The 17,880-nt window shown below is 37.0% G+C and overlaps 1 protein-coding gene across 1 annotated transcript in view; it reads left to right on the top strand.

Moving 5' to 3' along the window:
• The first annotated feature begins 2,805 nt into the window (after nucleotides 1-2,805).
• The window catches only part of RMDN3 (regulator of microtubule dynamics 3), a 36,556-nt gene continuing 21,481 nt past the window's right edge, over nucleotides 2,806-17,880 (top strand). Inside the window, exons 1-7 of the mRNA XM_081937061.1 lie at nucleotides 2,806-3,097; nucleotides 5,108-5,316; nucleotides 8,440-8,635; nucleotides 9,967-10,113; nucleotides 11,074-11,341; nucleotides 12,812-12,914; nucleotides 13,595-13,655. Of these exons, the coding sequence (XP_081793187.1) occupies nucleotides 5,115-5,316; nucleotides 8,440-8,635; nucleotides 9,967-10,113; nucleotides 11,074-11,341; nucleotides 12,812-12,914; nucleotides 13,595-13,655 (977 nt within the window). The 5' untranslated portion in view covers nucleotides 2,806-3,097; nucleotides 5,108-5,114. The remainder of the gene's footprint in view (nucleotides 3,098-5,107; nucleotides 5,317-8,439; nucleotides 8,636-9,966; nucleotides 10,114-11,073; nucleotides 11,342-12,811; nucleotides 12,915-13,594; nucleotides 13,656-17,880) is intronic.

Below are 17,880 nucleotides of genomic sequence, written 5' to 3'. Positions count from 1 at the left end.
TAGTAAACACGCTCTTTCCTGTAACATCCTGTAAGCTTTAAATACTGGGATTCTGCTGTATCTTGGAAATAATTTGAAAAAGGTGCTTCAGGTTATACAGAAATGCAAATGTAGTACCTGTATGTGTCTTTAAAGCAGCTGCATCTTTTCTTAGGAATGCACTGTTGGTCTTTGTAGCCGTTCATATGAAAACAGCTTCTGTTTGGCAATGTGAGACACTGGAGTTCTGAAAAATTTGGGGACAAGTAGCTAACCAATCTATCCATGCAAATATAATCCCAGCCAATCAATAAACTTAATTTCTCCAAAAGTCCTGCATGAATAAAGTTACAAAGTTAGGATGGAAAATAAGCATTTGCAACCCAAAAACTAGAATTCAAAAACTCCAATAATGCAAGATGTAAACCCTGAGATACACATTATTGTGGCTAATTAAAATATTGTGATATCCTCTTTGACCAGTTCAATGGATATGGAACATCATGTTACTTAATAAGCACACAAACCAATTAAATTTTAATGATGTCTCAGTTCCAAGGTTTCAGAATTTAAAAATAATAGTGTGTGAAATATTCCCCAGATTATTCTTAGTATATATGTTTTGTCTCACTGTGATAATTCTTTGAGGGCATAATGCCAGCCCCTCAAATGTTAGATCCAGAATAATTTAAAGATAACTTTATGAATACTTATCTGCAAAACACAGTTGATTTACTAGAAATCCTGCATTCTAATGGCAAGATTTTTTTAAAGAAATCCACAAGGATCATGAAAACAGGGTTTAATTTTATGTATATTTTGATACTATTTTCACAAACGCATATGTGCTAGCAAGTCTATCTAAATTATAGCAGTACCATCCGAGCTATGATTTATTGGTCTAGATATGATCTTTAATATCCTTTAAGACCTAACTGTAAACTCCCACAGCCTTGATCCTCTATTATTCCTGCACTGATAACAAAAAGACAACAAATAACAATCTGAAGCCTTGGCCTCAGAATCATTTCCTTTTCTCATTCAGCTCTACAGGTCTATCTAATGAAATCTATTCTACTTGCTTCTACCAAATGATCCTGCGTCACCAGAAAGACCTGAGAGACCAAAACAAGATTTCTAAAGAATTAAATGGAATGCTCAGTCTTAAACTGTGGCTTTGAGCATGAAACAAAGCCATTTTTAAAGCAACTATTATTTGGAAATGAGAACATCTTTCAAAAATAAAAACATGCAGCACAAGTAGAAAAATCAAAATAAATGTACCTCATGACATATAGTTTATTTGTCTCCGTCACATCTAAATCAGTGCGTCTCAAACCTGGATAGATTACCCAAAATAGGATGAAAGTGGGTTTTTTTAGGTGGTGGTGCAGTAATGGCACACAAAATCATTATCCAATTACAATGACTTAAAATGTTTTATCTACATTGGTAAAAAGTGGTTTTGGGTGATGAAGAATCACCTGTGCTAAATACTACATTGAACATTAAAAAGGAAACTTCTTACTCAAATATACATAATATTTCTTCCTCCTATTTCCTCACAACAACCCTGTGAGGTGGGTTGGGATGGGAGAGAGATAGTCCAAAGATACCCATCGGTTTTCATGCCTAAGGCAGAACTAGAACTCACAGTCTTCTGCTTTCTAGGTCAGCACCTTACTCACTACACCAAATTGGCACTGCTACTTTTATTATCACTTGTGTCTTCTGTCTTCCAACCCCAACCCTATCAATTGATGGAGAGTGCACACACTCACACCGATACATATTGATTGGCAAACAAATAACATGTTTATTTATTCATTCAAAACAAAGCTAAAGTGTGTTTTATACACAGGCAGCAATTGTATTTTTTCCACCTTTCTTTTGGCCATAGAATTGCAAAGCAGGTTGTGCATGATACCGCTCTCCAATTTTATTGTTTATGTTAAGCAGTGTAATTGTTTCAGAGATCCTGATTGGGAATACACTAACCTGCATTTGTTCAAATATTTGTGAGAGCCAACAAAAGCTTTACTTCCCGTGTATTTTTATTGCAATATATGTTAACCACCTTGAGCTACTTAGAATGTATAAATATGGGATAAAAATCTAATAAACAAACATCAGGAAGAAAAAGTATGAGAAGATGGGAAAGTACCACAGCCTGAAGGAGGAACTAGAAAGGATGTGGAAAATAAAGGTCAGTGGCAGCCAGAGCACTTGGGGCTGTGACTCCTAAGGTGGGGAAGTAGCTCCAACAGATGCCAGGAGTGCTACAAGCAGCTAAGATACTATACATACTTCAAACTCCCAGGCCTCTGGTACCCAAAGTTAAGGAAGACACATACAACTTGTAGAGGAAAGACTATATATCTAATGAAACCATTGCTGTGAGGCAGATCACCTTGCATAAATTATTATTTAAGGTTTCCTAATTTGGAGATACATTATTTAATTAAACTTGAATTGGACATCTGATGTGATCAAGTGGTGTTACATTATGTAAAAACTCTTCCTCCTTCAAATATAGGAATGTGGTAGCATCTTTTCTGACTTAACACATTTCATGGAAAGAGTGACCTATGCTTTCATTAGCTGCAGACCAGCTGCTCAAAGTCAACATAGGCCTTCATAAATCTGCGGGTATTAAGTTAGCCCTAAATACAGCTACAGTAATGCAAAATGTAAAGTGTAGGTATAAAACCTACAAAGCGAACGCAAAAGCTGTGGGTGTAGATTTAGCACATTCACTTCTCCCGCCCTTCCCACTTTCTCCTTTCTTCCTCATTGGCTCCTGGGACAGGTGCTTTGAAACAAACGGATTTACGAAATAGAGGCGTGGCCTTGCGTCAGTTCTCCGCGCCGTTAATTTTTTTTTTTTTTTTTAGTACCCAGGCGAAAAAAACTGGCTTGTCAAGAGCCGGGCAAAGTTGAAAGGCGAAGCCCAACAGCGGGGGCAGGGCAATGATATCATTGTAACGCGACTATGGGGAAGGGAGCTGTGCGGCTTCAGAGCAGAAAGGTGAAGGGGAGGGAAACGCGGTGGACGGTGGCCGCTTGAGAACCTACCACGCAGGAAGCGAAGCGGTGTTGGGAATACTTGCATTACGCGGTGAGAGTCCCGCTTGTTTTGTTTGGTAGATCCCTCTTGTATGGCTTGACTCCGTCGGCCGGCTTTATTTCTCCACCAGGCCCTTTTTATGCGGCACTGCCTTCGGACATAAATATCACTGAGGTTCATGGGGATTGCGCTGCGATCAATCGTTTCTCCGTTTGTTGGGCAGAAAGGCGTGTATTCTGGGGGGGTGGGGGGGTGGGTGTCGAATAACGCGATCCGGCGACATGGTGGGACATCTTGTCTAGGGAGATTCTCAGTCATCCAGGTCACGGTTGTCCCAAAGGCGCTTTTTCAAGAGGCAACTTTCAAAGAAAAAGCAGAAAGTCCAGTTGCCTCTTTGAAAAAGCACCTTTGGGATTAGACACTTTGCTTTCCAGCGTGTGAACAGGTTCACACGGCTCCTCCCTCTGCCTCTGAAATGCAGAACCAAATGCTTTGGAGAGGCGCTGGGTGCCAGCGATTCCCCCGAGGACACGTGCGCTCCGAGTGCCACACTGCGCTATTTCCCGCTGTCTCCAGTCATCGCGTGGGTGCGGTGGGTGTTGGCAGGTTTCCTTGAAGTCTAAGAAGCAAAAGGTGATTCCATGCGATAGCGGCTTCTCTGACTTTCACTTCTCCTAAGCCACGTGGGCAAGATCTTGATTTCCATGTCAAAATATATACACCTGAGGGCAGAACAAGAAGCAATGGGTGGAAACTAATTAAGGAGAGAAGCAACTTAGAACTGAGGAGAAACTTCCTGACAGTTAGAACAATTAATCAGTGGAACAGCTTGCCTCCAGAAGTTGTGGAAGCCCCAACACTGGAAGTCTTTAAGAAGATGTTGGATAGCCATTTGTCTGGAACGGTATAGGGTTTCCTGCCTAGGCAGGGGGTTGGACTAGAAGACCTCCAAGGTCCCTTCGAACTCTGCTATTGTATTATATTCAGTGACTGGGGCTGTTCACATTTCGTTCCCTGCCACGCTAGAACACAAGGAATCCAATTGTTGAGGTCCGTTGCTTCACAGGATTGTAATGAACATGATTGGTTGATTATTGTGTGTCATCAAATCATGTTCAGCGCCAAGTGACAAACATAGATTTTATCTATGAACATTGACCGTACAAAAGGGCAATATACTCCACCATGTGCACCGTTGGTTTCATTAAGAAAACTTGGCCTGCAAACAAACTATGGATACTGTTCTTTAAAAGGGTTGCAAACTCTGAAGATCGGTCTTGCATTCTCTTTTGAAGTGGCTTGTCATTTCGTACCATAGGGAAGTGCATAAAACATTTTAATTGGATGGTCTCATTCTTGTGCAGTGGCTTCCAAGGTTGTATATAAGACCTGACTTACATAAATTGGACTTCATGCAACTGTTTCTATAAGACATATAATTTTAAAGGTGTGGAAAATAATTGTGTTATGCATGGATCCAAAGCAATAAGGGATATAGATGAATATAGCAGAGTGAACCTTAAGATGGGCAGCAAAACCCACAAGAGCCTTAAGGCGAAGGCTTTCATTTTTATCCATTTGTCAGCCATCCCTTGAGAAATTTGTAAGTTTGGTTTAGGGAGAAGATGCTTGGTCTGGTTCCAGTTTGCAAAAATCAGGTAATACAAAACTTTCCAGAAGTGGTACATGTTGGGGAGTGCCTACTTACAGTCTTTTCAGCATCCAGGGTCTTTAAACTATCTCCTGTGTCCTTCAAGTAATTATGTAAATGAAGTCTACATTTTAAAGAAATGTTCTGATATTTTTTCAGAAAAAAATCTAACTCTAGTGAAATTAAGCAAGGAATTGCTATTGAGTCTACAAAGCATTATTGTACCTATTGTACATATTTTTAAAAGCGATAATACTGTCAAGTATATATAGTTGAGACAATGACATTTATGTTGCCATGTGCTGTTCTTAAAAATATTTAAGAGTAATTTTAGCTTCGCATAGTTAATATGATATGACGTAGGTCTTTTTCCCGCACAGGCTAATTCCTTTCTATTTAATTTATTTCAGATGAATCATGTCCAAAACAGGGGTCATTCGTGTGGGACTTGGTATAGTTCTTGGAGCAGCTGCAGGAATAGGTCTCATCTTTTATTTCTACAAACAGAAGACAAAGAAGCCCAGTCAGAAAAACAACTCAATATATCCAGTTGTACATTGTCAGCAAAATGCTGTGCATGTTCATGAACAGGGAGAAACCATTCAGCCTTATAATCAAGGTAAGTTGATGATTAATTTATTTTGCATTTTTAGTTATACATGACTGTATTTACACAGAGTAATAAGATACATTTTTCTTCCTAGCATTTTCCCCACAAGTGGGGGAGGGGATTAACTATGTGTTGAGCCATTATTGTATTTTTTGGAGTATAAGAGGATGAAAATCTTGGTGCATCTTATACACTGAATACAGCATTTTTGGCCTCTCAAAACCTCACCCCCTTCACAAAAATGGATATGCAGAGGGTTTGGGAGGCCTGAAAAGTGCTGCTGGAGGCTGGAGAGGGCAAAAACATTTTTTTTCTCATTTTTGCTCCCGCAGCTCCCAAGAGCACTCTACAAGCCTCCTAAAGACTATGCATGCCCCATTTTTCATAAAAAATGAGGCGTGCAGAGGGATTGGTAGGTCTGCAGAGTGCAAAAACTTTTTTTTTTAAAAAAAATTGCCTCTTCAAAATCTTGGTGCATCTTATATTCTGAAAAATACGGTAATTGTGACATGAATTCATGGCTGGCTTATCACCTGAGCCTGATGTTGTTCATGCCTAAGATAGGAAAAGAACCCACACTCTCCTGGTTTCTACCCTGGGGTCTTAACCATGAGGCCAAATTGGTAGCAAGATATTACATTAGATTAGATCATTATTCCTTATTGAATTTGAAATTCAGTGCCAGTGTTCTGTATTATTTTGGTGAATTCCAGCGTAGATATGATTTGAGACCACAATTCCTTTGTTCTCCTAAATGAAATAATGAATTCTATTCTGATTATTTTAAAACAATTTCAACAGTGCAAACGGGACGTTTTTATAGAAATAGAACTGTAACAAAGCATTTCTATTTATATCTTTAATGAATATACTTCTTCCATGCCACTTGTCTGAAAAATAAAGGCTGTTTGCTGAGATACCAACTTGTTGCATTTTAGTATTATCAGTATTCAGTATTATCAGAATCATTATAAGATACATTCCTAGGGTTGGGCTCTGATTTCTCAGTTTAGGCCCATTTCTCTGGTCTCTGTGTGAGATGTCTGAATCTATCTGTGAAATTGGTCCCTTTCTGTAAGGTGACCAACTTTTTTACAATGAAAAGGAGGACAAAGCACGTTCTATTGTCCAAAATGCTAAGGTGACCAACTTTTTTACAATGAAAAGGAGGACAAATAAATTGGAAAAAATATATCGTAAATAAAAGAAATATTTTATTCATTGCAACAATAATACACTAAAATATGATATATGCATAATAAAAACATTTGCAACATTTTATATTGTAATTATGCTTACATGCCTGTTAATTATTATTTAAATGAGTACTTTTCCATTGAATTAATATCATCTTCTAACAATATATTGGAAATATCTGAACAAGAAATATCCTTCATATTGAATTTTACGGCAAGTGCTGCAGCTAGAGTATCAACATTCGATCTCGATTTCTCACTTGTCGAAAAATCATTGGCAATTGAAAAAAACTCTTTCAATTGCTGCATTAGTTCCAGGGCAGCACAATGTAAATTGAACAAGTATAAATAAATGTTCACATGGAATATGTTCATTTTTGAAATGGCTGAAAATAACCACCCATCTTTTATCAATTTCAACATGTTGATTTTCCCATTGTATTAATTTTTCAGAATTTAAATATACATTCAGTCTTCTAATTTCTTCAAAGAGACAATTGTCGTCTATTTTAATGTCTAGCATTTCTTTAGATAAAAATTCAATACAAGAATCAATATCTGTTCAATATACTTGCGATGAAGTAAAAAAAAACCATTAAAAACTGTTTAATAAAATACGTCACATAACGCGCAACAGATTAGCCTTCAAATATCGAAAAGGAGGACATGTAGGAGGACACTTTTCGAGGGAGGACAGAACTTACAAAAGAAGGACTGTCCTCCCTAAAGGAGGACGGTTGGTCACCTTACTTTCTGGCTTCTTGAATGAATCCCAAGACTTTGGGTAATTAATAAGCCTAAAAGCATAAAATTGTATAACTAAAACATAATAAAAATATTGTGAAAATAAGCAAAATAGATATAAGAACTCATTTTAGATAAAATAATGATTTTGTCTAACTTCGGAAGCCAGTTGTTGATAATCTGCTCTTTAGAAGAAGGTGCTCCATAAGGCAGTACCCACTAGCTATGAAACAGCTTCTCCAGGCTCCTTAACTTATATGAACAGCAACACACAGCATTACTTCTTGGAGAAACTTGCAGGACAGATCAGGTCAGTTCTAATTGTAGAAAGTGGTGGTACCAGAACCTAGGAGCCAAGCCATTTAGGAATTTACTAGTAATCAGTGTGATACTCACAATATCAGTGTAATGACACTGAATGGCCAACACAAATCCTCCTAAATCAAGAGAAGATTCAAAACCTTCAGCTATGTGTGTGACATCCAGGATTGCTTAGGACAGTCCATGGTCACTGTGGAAAACCTGAGCCCTGCCAGATACTCTTCCTAAGGCCTGAAAATTGAGGTCCCTTAGGACTAATATCCAGGGAAGCTCCCGTATCAGCTCTGCGACAAGATCCATCAGCATGCCAAGAGATCCTCCTCAGAATACAGCAGTCAGTATATGAACAGGAACCTATGCTGTCCCTATACTAATCTAACACAGAGATATTTGTACTCCATCAGCCCCAGAAGTATGTCACAAAGAAATTAAAATTGATCTTTGTTTACAGTAGATTAAAAAATAATGATATAAAATTAGGATTCAGGGCCAATCGATCAAATACATGTATGCAGCTGTGTTTTGTCCACTTACAGTAGAACCTCGGGTCACAAACTCTTCTGACCACGACCAAATCGGGTGCTGACCAAAAAATCCACTAAATGTTTCACTCTGGTCACAAACACATCCTCGGGTGGTGATCAAACACAGCTGCGGCGATTTTCCCTGCCGTACCAATTTTTTTTTGTGCGCGCATGCACGGTCAGTCTTGCTTCACGACCAAATTGGGTTGCTACCAAAGTCCTGAAACGGATTATGGTCGTGACTGGCGGTTCCACTGTATCTAAAAAAAAAATACAAGTAAGAACTAGCCACAGTTTTGTGCAGTACAGATGAAGTAACTTTTTGGTAATTATTTTTCTCATACTAGTTCCATGGATGAGACCAGAACCAGTGGCAGGTGGTGATAGTGTTCCATATACATCTCTTATAACACATGAAGACCAGGCTGAAGTCTTAAACCGTCTTGATTTTGTGCTCAGAAGCCTTATAGATTTGCAACATGAGGTGCAAGAATTACGGAACAGCCTACAGAGTTTAGCTGGAGGAATTATTGGAGAAGTCAGGTGTGTATCTGTTTTTCCCAGATTCAAGGCTACAGAAGATTCCAGGCAGCAGAATCCAGAGACTATTGGTCAAGATTTGTGTCAGATCACTAAGATTACTCTTGCTGTTATCTGCAGAACAGCTAGTTTTTTAGTGTAACCTCACTGTTGCTCCCTTTGTATATAGCTTCATTTTTATTTTTTATCAGAAGAAAGAACAACCTAATAATTCTGAATGTCAGAACAACAATTGTATCAGTTACAATTATTGCTTAAATTTGTAGCTGTGTAAGAAGTAGGAGACTCTTTTCTAAGAGAGAGGATTTGTAAAAGGGGCAAGCTTTTCTTTTAAAGCTGCACTTGCAATTTTAAACTGAAACAACACGTTTCCAAATAATGTTGGGTTTAATGGTCTTTGCTGAATACAGCTTTTTGTTCTTATCCTTTCTTTTATTTGGATGTCTGCCTGCTTCTTTGCTTCTTATGCTTCACTTACATTTTTAGGGTCAAAACCATGAAGTAATGCTTCAATCATTACTATGCCTTTGGGAAGTTATTGGAGAATGTTTATTTCCCTGAAGAAATTTGAAGTTGTTCTCCTCAATATTTTTTTCTGCTCAGAAAAGTGTAGAATTGCAAATGACCTACTTTCCTTAAATTAACTAACTTTTGATGGCCAGCAGATGATGAGTTTGTTGATGAAATGCAGAGCATGATCTCCAGGGAGTTTCCAACTCATGATACAAGTATAACATGTCACAGAGTCTGAGTAACAGCTAGATTTTATCTGATGTTCAAGAGGCTCAGAGAACAGATGACATGCTTTTAATCCATGATCAACATTTTTGAGGAACAATTCTTTCCATAGTGTAATGAGAATACAGTAACGAAGACAAATTATTATTTTAAAAAAATATTCTGAGACTATTTTCCTAGAATATTCAAAAGTTTTTCTCAGTGGTAGCAACTTGTCCCAGTAGGTTAGATCATGTTTCCTATATTTGTTTTCTGCCAATTCAATATTTTTCTTTTCATTTAAGCATGTGCCCTTCTTGTTTAATTTTATTTGCTCACTATGGCCATTATATAGGTATCTTAACTTTTATAAATACATTTTAATAATTTATGTTTTGTAAGTTATATTCCCATTTTTGAAGGGTAATACATACATACTTACATATATATATATATATACATACACATATATATACACATATACATACACATATATGAGTTGGACTCATTTTGAATCATATTAAACAGAACAAAAATTGTTTTGGTAGGCAAAAAGAAATGGACTATCGATTATTATAAGGTTTCATTGTCTTTTATTCCAATCTCTAACTTTGAAGGTCCCATCTAGAAGAAAGCCAAAAGGTTATTCGGCGGAGGCGTTTTATATATCCCAGAGAAAGAAGCGATTCCACAGGATCCAGCTCAATATATTTCACAGCCAGTTCAGGAGCTGGCAACACAGACGATGGAGAAAGTGAAGGGGGGTAAGGAACTTTTAGTTTAGAGCAAGGAATAGTTAAATGTAATTTGGCTGATCAGGAGGTAAAAGCAGCAGTAGACAGTTTGCATTTGCTGTCAAAACATCAAGTATAAGGATGAAAATGGGAATTATGAGGAGGTTTTTTCCCCTCATTGACTCAATCAGCATTTGTGGAAGTGGCTTGCCCTTGCCTTTTTCCTAGGGCTGAAAGAGAGAGGGATCAGTCCAAAGATGCCAGCGGCTTTGTGCTTAAGGCAGGGCTATAAATCCCAGTTTCTATTTCATAGTCTCTAACCTACATCAGACTGTCTTAATGTTAATATAAACATTTAATATTAAGGAAGGAACCCTAATATTTTAGGAGTTTTTTTCCTGATACATCTTTTGTTGTATATTCAGTGGGTATCAGAGTGGTAATCGGGTATGCATGTAGTAGCTCAGAAATATAATACTTCCAAGTCAGGTTTTGAGGTAATTAGTACTTAATATCTTTAGGTTTATCTTTGACATTTTAGCTACATTTCCATACAGGGTAAGCTATGAGTTTCCAGAAGACTTGATGACTGAATCAGTTACATGTTTATATATGCCACATATTTGTGCCCATTGGCTCTTTCTGCTTGGGCCAACATCTGAAAATTTAATGGATTTTCAAACTGGGTTACTCACTTGCTCTTTAAGATGCCATGATTCGTAAGTCAGGAGCATGCCTTGGTTTGCTATCTTTATTTCAGAAATACAAAAAGGCAAGAACCAAAATTCAAATAATATTTACTTTCTTATTAGTTTCATGGTTTATTAAAGTGGCAGAAGCCAGTTAGAATGAGTGGGACACACTGCTGACTCGCTGTGAATTCCCCACATTCTGGCTGATTGTTGAATATGAATTTAGTCATAGGTTACTTGATTTTTAAATTCTGTGTGTGCTTGACACGGAAGTATAAACATTGTATTTTCTTTAAAGCTATACTACGGCCAATGCAGAATCGGATTATGATAGGGAATCTGATAAAGAGAGTGAGGAAGGAGAAGATGAAATCAGCTGTGAAACAGTTAGAACTGGAAGAAGAGATTCCTTGGACCTTGTCAATGAAGATGAAGCAGGGCTGAGTTTGGACACTGCTTCAGAAGAAGAACTTGCTCAGTTACTACACCAAGCCGATAACTCACACAGAGGGACTGACCAGGAGAAGAGAGACGGTTTCCAACTACTGCTTAACAATAAACTTGTGGTAACTCTTAATTGCTTATTCTGGGGGGAGGGGAATGTGTGTGAATTAACATGCAGCGAAGACTACAGGTGTTGTGCAAAGTCCTACCTAAACCATATCAATAATGAGCACAAGCAACTAAATGCATTGCAAACTAACCATTGCTCTTTTAAGCAATTAGAATCCTCAGTGTGGCTGAGACTTGGCTTAATTTAAGAGCATTGAAGTACATTTGTTTCTTGTATATTAAATAATTTAATAGTAAATATTCTAAGGGTGATAAAAGTGAAATTTGAACATCTCTATGTCAATAGCAAAGCTGTCACCAGACTTTTTCCCCACTAAACATTATTATTCTGCAAAATTATATATCCAAGTTTGTTTTATATTTCCAAAAAGGCTATATGTTACATTTTATAATATAAACAAGAAAAATAGTTAACTACTTAGGATAATAATCCCATATTTGTTTGTAGATAAGGAATCTCACCTTCAATTTCTTTTCTTCCTCTATGGAATTTTTTAAAGTACAATTACATCTGTATTATCCTTATCTTTTTGTTTTGTAAAATGCGCAAATTATTTATTTCTTTAATGAACAATCAGCATTCCCACAAAGGGGGGGGGGGTTTGGTCTTTTAGCCTAATTAATTTTGCTATTTTAAAATATACTGTACTTTGTCAGGGGGGGAAATTCTTCATTTTTTTAAAATCACATTTTTAAAATGTGTTTTTAAACTTTTTTTTAAAAAAAATGTATCCATTTAAAACTTACTTGGATCACAAACTTTTTACAGCTTTTTGTTTTTAAATCAAAATCCAGTAAATATTTTTCCCATTCGTAATTTCAATAATAAGACACTGGTTGAGTGTCTCATCTTCCATTTGCCTTTTGGAATTTTTCTCTTAGGTTGTAAAGTAATTAATTATTAAGATGTTTAAGAAAACAGGACGTCTGCTTGTCAAATATCTATTAAGGCCGCACAGGGCTTAAGGGAACTTTATAGTTCCCTCTTCTCTCAACCTGCTCAATTAGTGTTTGACCACAAGAAACTAAATTCCTGCGGTTGCCTCATGAGGAACAGTTCTCTCCTTCTCTTTGGAGAGATTTTCATCAGCCAAAACCTGGTTCCTGATTGGCAGTTGAACCACAGTGCTATTCTCGTTGGCGGAACTGCTTACAGGGAGTTTCAACTGCCATCATTCCTTATCCAGAAAGCCAGTCCTCACTCAGAAACTGGAATAATTCTACTTTTTTCTTACATTTCATGTAAAAAAAAAAAAACCAGCATGTTTTTGTAGTTCAAACAAGTGGAAGAGTTTTTTTTTAAAAAAATATTGATTTTTACAAAGTCTACCTTTTAATACAAATCTTCGCAAAGCATTATAATTTAGCCTTGAAACAATGTGCTATATGGTATAAATGCCATTTACCTTAATCTAGAAGAAATGAAATGCGAAGATATAAACTGGTATTCATTCTGTCTACAGTATGGTGACAAGCAGGAGTTCCTTTGGCGTCTGGCCCGAGCTTACAGTGATATATACGAAATCACAGAAGACACAGAGGAGAAGAAATCGTATGCTTGTGATGGTAAGAAGAAACTTTAGTGGATTTTTTTTTTACCAGTTAAATTCAACCAGACAGTTATTCACCTAATCTGGAAATGACGTTTTACTGAAGTGTATTCATGTACTTATACAAACAATAGATTACATTAAAAACAGGTAGATTGAAAAGAGTTTAGATAAGCAGAAAACATTATTGCTTCATAATGCTGCAGTTATTTTTGCTGAAATATATTGTATCACATTTCTGATTCTTGGCCAATCTGTATGCAGCTTTTCAGATTGCTGAACATACGATTATCTCATAGCCATCCAGCTTCTTTTGCTTCTTATGCTGTCTCCATTAATTAGCCAATTGTTTCTCATAATAGAAATTGTGTACCGTATATATTGTACTTAAATCAAAATCCCAGCTCTTCTGCAGGCTGAATTTTGCCTACATTGAATATTTTCTCTACATGTTAAAAGTGAAGTTTGAAACCAAAGAATTTGACTTCACTAGAAAGCAGCAGGATTCTTGTGGCTTTGACAACTATAATGATAGCTAAATCCTTATATGGTAGATAGTATTTGTCAATGTAGCACGCTGCAAAACATTTTTAGGCATTTTATATGATCCCCCAGCATTAGGTAATAAATATGTAAAATTTTATACAATGTTAAACCTCCCTTTGACAAAAAATTAAAAATTGGGTTATATTGCAGGCAAAGAAGAGGCCGAAGAGGCTCTGCAGTTAGGAGATCAAAACGCCGAGTGTCACCAATGGTATGTAATTATTTACTTTATATAGATAAGGGAAGAGAAAAGCTATTTAGAAAAAAAATCCCTTTAACTGGAATGAAGCCCAGATCCAGAGTTATTGTATTCTAAATTATGCAAGATGAAATTACCCTACTCCAGTGAATATTTGTTCATTTGGCAGAAGAGTCTCTGAGTTCACTGATAATCCTGATTATTATTATTGATAGTCCTCTACCTATAACCATTCAGTCAATGACCATTTGAAATTACGATGGTGACTCAGTCCTCAATTCCGGTCATCCCAGCATCCTCACAATCATGTGATTACAACCTGGGCACTTGGCAACCAACTGTAAGCCCCAGAATTGCATGATCTCTATTTGCATCTTTGGGTTGGGAGCAGGGATGAAACCTATTTACCTTCGCTGCCAGTTCTAAAAATTCAGCATGCACATGTGCAGAGCGTCAAAAACGATCATGATGACATTTGGGCGGGTAGGCGAAGCCTGCTTCTGAGCGCGCCTGCAAAGGTAAGTAGAACGGGGGGGATGGACCACTGTGCCATGTGATTTAGATTAGCTAGAAAGCAGGAAATTCGCCTGAACCCGTAGCATTTTTTTACTACCGGTTTGGGCGAATCAATCCGAACCGGTAGCATTTTACCCCTGGTTGGGAGCCACATCTTACTTTAGTATTCCCCATTGTGTTCCTGCTTCTTCTGTTGTAATTCATTGAATGTAATATTAGTACATTAATTCACTTCTTACTGATTATCCCAGTATTCGAGTGAGCTTTCCAAAGGGCAGAGGAGTGGGGCAAAGGAAAGGTGAAGAAAAATTAAACCAGGTCATTTAGTGATAGAAAATGCTGGTCCCAATTGTCAGTAAACAAGAATTATCTGTTCCAGATATTAGTTCTAAATGCAATGTTCCTTTTGTGCAATGTAACACATGAGAAATATGTCTTCAAACTAGTCTGGTAGCTGGTTTTTATATAAGATACTACATTAGTTGTAATGTTTAATCATGTAATTAGAGAGAAAAACATGCAAAAGGGATCAAAACTCTGAAATACATTGCAGTTGCCTAATTTGCTGAATTGTCAATATGTAAATTCTCAAAGCTAGGAAGAAAAAAAAATGAATTCCCTTTCTATGTTAGGATGTCTGTAGCCTTTACATTCCTTAAAAACTTACTGTCTGATTTAAAAACCAAGATGGGAGATTGCATATTTGCTTTGGCTTAGAAAATTGATGTTTTAAGAAGAGCTGGAAGTTCAGTTAGAACATTATGGGATTTTAGTAGTCTCTTGAGAGAAGAAGATGCAGATGTAACAACATCAGGTTATTCATGTTATTTTCAAAATATTTACTGAAAGCTTACAAAGCTCTCTGCAGTACAAAAAGACTGAGCTGGCCTTCAGGCTAAATGGAGTTCTTGTATGGAGATGTACTGCAGCACTTTAAACCTCCCGGGGCTGAATTGCTTCTAAATTATATCCTTATATTTTTGTGAATTTGAATTTAAAATATATTAATCTTTTTCTTAAATATTTTAACAACTATAAATGCTCAGAGTTGCTGGGAAAGGCAGCCTGTAGGTTTAGTAGATGATTATGATGATATTGATCCTGGCGATAATCCCCAAAACTGCTACCAGTTTTTATTTATTAGTATTGACATATTTCAAAATCATCTTGTTTGTTTTTCATAATCTGAACTTTAATATATAGGCAGAAGCCTTTCTGTTTAAGCTGATGATACTTTAGCTATGGGGAGATTTTGACATTCTTACTGAAGTGCAAATAGCATCCCAGGGCTCCATCATCTAGTAACTCAGACAATGATTCCAGAAACAAAACCAATACTTTTTCCATAGCCGATCATTCATTTGCAATACTCTTCCTAGTCTTTTTTAGTCATATTCAATTCACTAGAGGGATGGGTAAGGACACACCTGTTCCCAGCCCTTGAACAGGGTCTTCTGCCTATGGTTTCCTATACTCTTAGTCATGATGTCATTCTGGGTTCCATGTTGGAATTGGGTGTTGGTTCTGGTGCCCTTTTAAGTGCTTAGGAATTACTGTCCTTAACACATCTACGCAAACAAGGAGGTTGGAAAATCATGTTTCCCATTCACCTGTAGTTTGTCACTCCATTTCATAATGTCCACTTCATTTAAAAAGTGACTGGCTCCGTGGCAAAACAATTAAATATTGTGAAAAGTGTGAGAGAAGAAAAGATAGCGCTTGCATCACAACACATATTTCATGATTCTGATAAAACCTCCAGACTATAGATATCTGTATTGGTTCCTGCATAGGAAATGTCATAGAGCAGGGGTGTCCAAACTTGAGAACTTTAAGACTTGTGGATTTCAACTCCCAGAATTCCCCAGCCAGTTGAAATCCACAAGTCTTAAAGTTCTCAAGTTTGGACACCCCTGTCATAGAGGGAGAGAGAAGAAAAATCACGTAACAAAGTAAATGGGCTGAAAACTTTGGTGACTTTTTTTCCCAATGGCTTCTTCTATTCACTGCTGTTTTATTTGTTTTATCTGTGCCATTTTTATATTTGGTTGTTCTGCTGAGATTTTCAGACTTTGTGCCATTGTTGATCTTCAACGATCAAAAGCCTACTGTGATGTACCTAGAAAAAATGTAAAAGAAATAAGCCTTCTCGAACAGATGTTGCAGTTTCATTGGTTCGGCCATTCTGTTTTGGGTGTAAAGCTCCAATCTTCTGAAGCAAGTGATAAGTCAGCCTGTTTCTCCCTATTCCTCAGCACTGGCTTTCCTATTAAAATCGATGCTTATTTAAAGCCAGTATTCTCTTTATGTTCCAAGCAAGAATCTTTTGCTGAAACCCAGTTTATAAGCTACCTTTCTACCCTGGGGGCTCTCAAGATGGTTAACAGTCTGAAATAGAATATTAACAAATTTTAGACATTAATGAAAACAAATTATTATTATTCTAACTCTGAAAATCTGGCTGAATCACAAATAGAAAAGTTCTCAGGGTGTATTTTCCATAGCTTCCAGTTGTTGATTCTTCAAGCACAATTTTTTCTGGGAAAAATTAAAAAATAGAACATTAAATATAGGAACAAAAAAGGGAGGAGACCACAAAATTGTATAAATTGTGACTTTTAGTCCAAAAGCGTCATAAAAGCCAATTTGGTTTCTCTGTGTACTGAGCCAGTTACTCCAGAGAATGATTTATAGTACTCAGCATACATTGGAAAAGTATTTTGTGCATTTTTGAGAGCTGTTCAGATGGGTAATGAATAAAAATCCAGACTAAAAATCGGTCAGTTAAATTTGGAATATCCTCACGATGAATATATTTTTGGCTAAGAAGTAGCCCGATAAGATCAGTTATATTTATTCATGGCCTTCTATGTTGCATTGTGTTGCTTTAGCTGCCTAAAACCTGATTTGGGGGTTGCTAATTCTGCATTTGAATAGTCTTGCTATAATGAGAACTTCTATAATTTTATTTTGCAGTTTAACATTTTGCTTTATTTTAAATACTTCTAGATGGTTAGCCAGCCACCTGTTGGCTAAAAGAATGGGATGTAAATATTCTGTTTTGTAAAAAAATAAACAAGCAAGATATATAGTTCACCATGAGGTCTGATCTAGACAAGACTGTGTATCTCCTTACAGTCCTAGGTGACTGATTCTGTTTTTTCAGCTGGCCAAAGTTCATGAGAATCTGTTCACTTTGGAGACCCACGGCATTGCTCCAAGATCTGAACCATCAGTCTTACTCTGTGGGATAGCAGTAGGGGAGGAAAGAAAGACAAGACGAATGAAACTTTAAATATCTTTCCAGTTTATTTCCCAAGAAGTGAAATTTTATCTGAACCAGTGGGAGTATGTGTGTGGTATTGACTTTGTTAGCCCACGAGGCCGATTCATTTTGTTGTCCCAGATATGCCTCGCTGTTGCTATGCAGAGTATGGGTTTTACTTTTGTTTGACACTTCCTGATTGCCTGGCTTGGCCTGGTATCTCAAACAGGAATAGAAAAAGAAAGAAAAAGTGAGCCGCAGCCTGATCCTATGCTTGAACCTGAGTGGGTTTCACTGGGCTTACTCCTGAATACATGTAAGATTGTAGCTTTGAGGTGGAAAATACTTCACAAAACTGTCGCTACTGAAGCACTATTGACAGCCACACTAGGTAGATCACACCAGAAAATAGTTCAGTAGGAAACAGCTCCATAAGAAGACCATTACTACATTTTG

This window comes from Natrix helvetica (assembly GCF_964273705.1).
Source record: "Natrix helvetica genome assembly, chromosome: 1".
Lineage (NCBI taxonomy): Eukaryota > Metazoa > Chordata > Lepidosauria > Squamata > Natricidae > Natrix > Natrix helvetica.
This window is presented reverse-complemented; position numbering and strand designations above follow the sequence as displayed.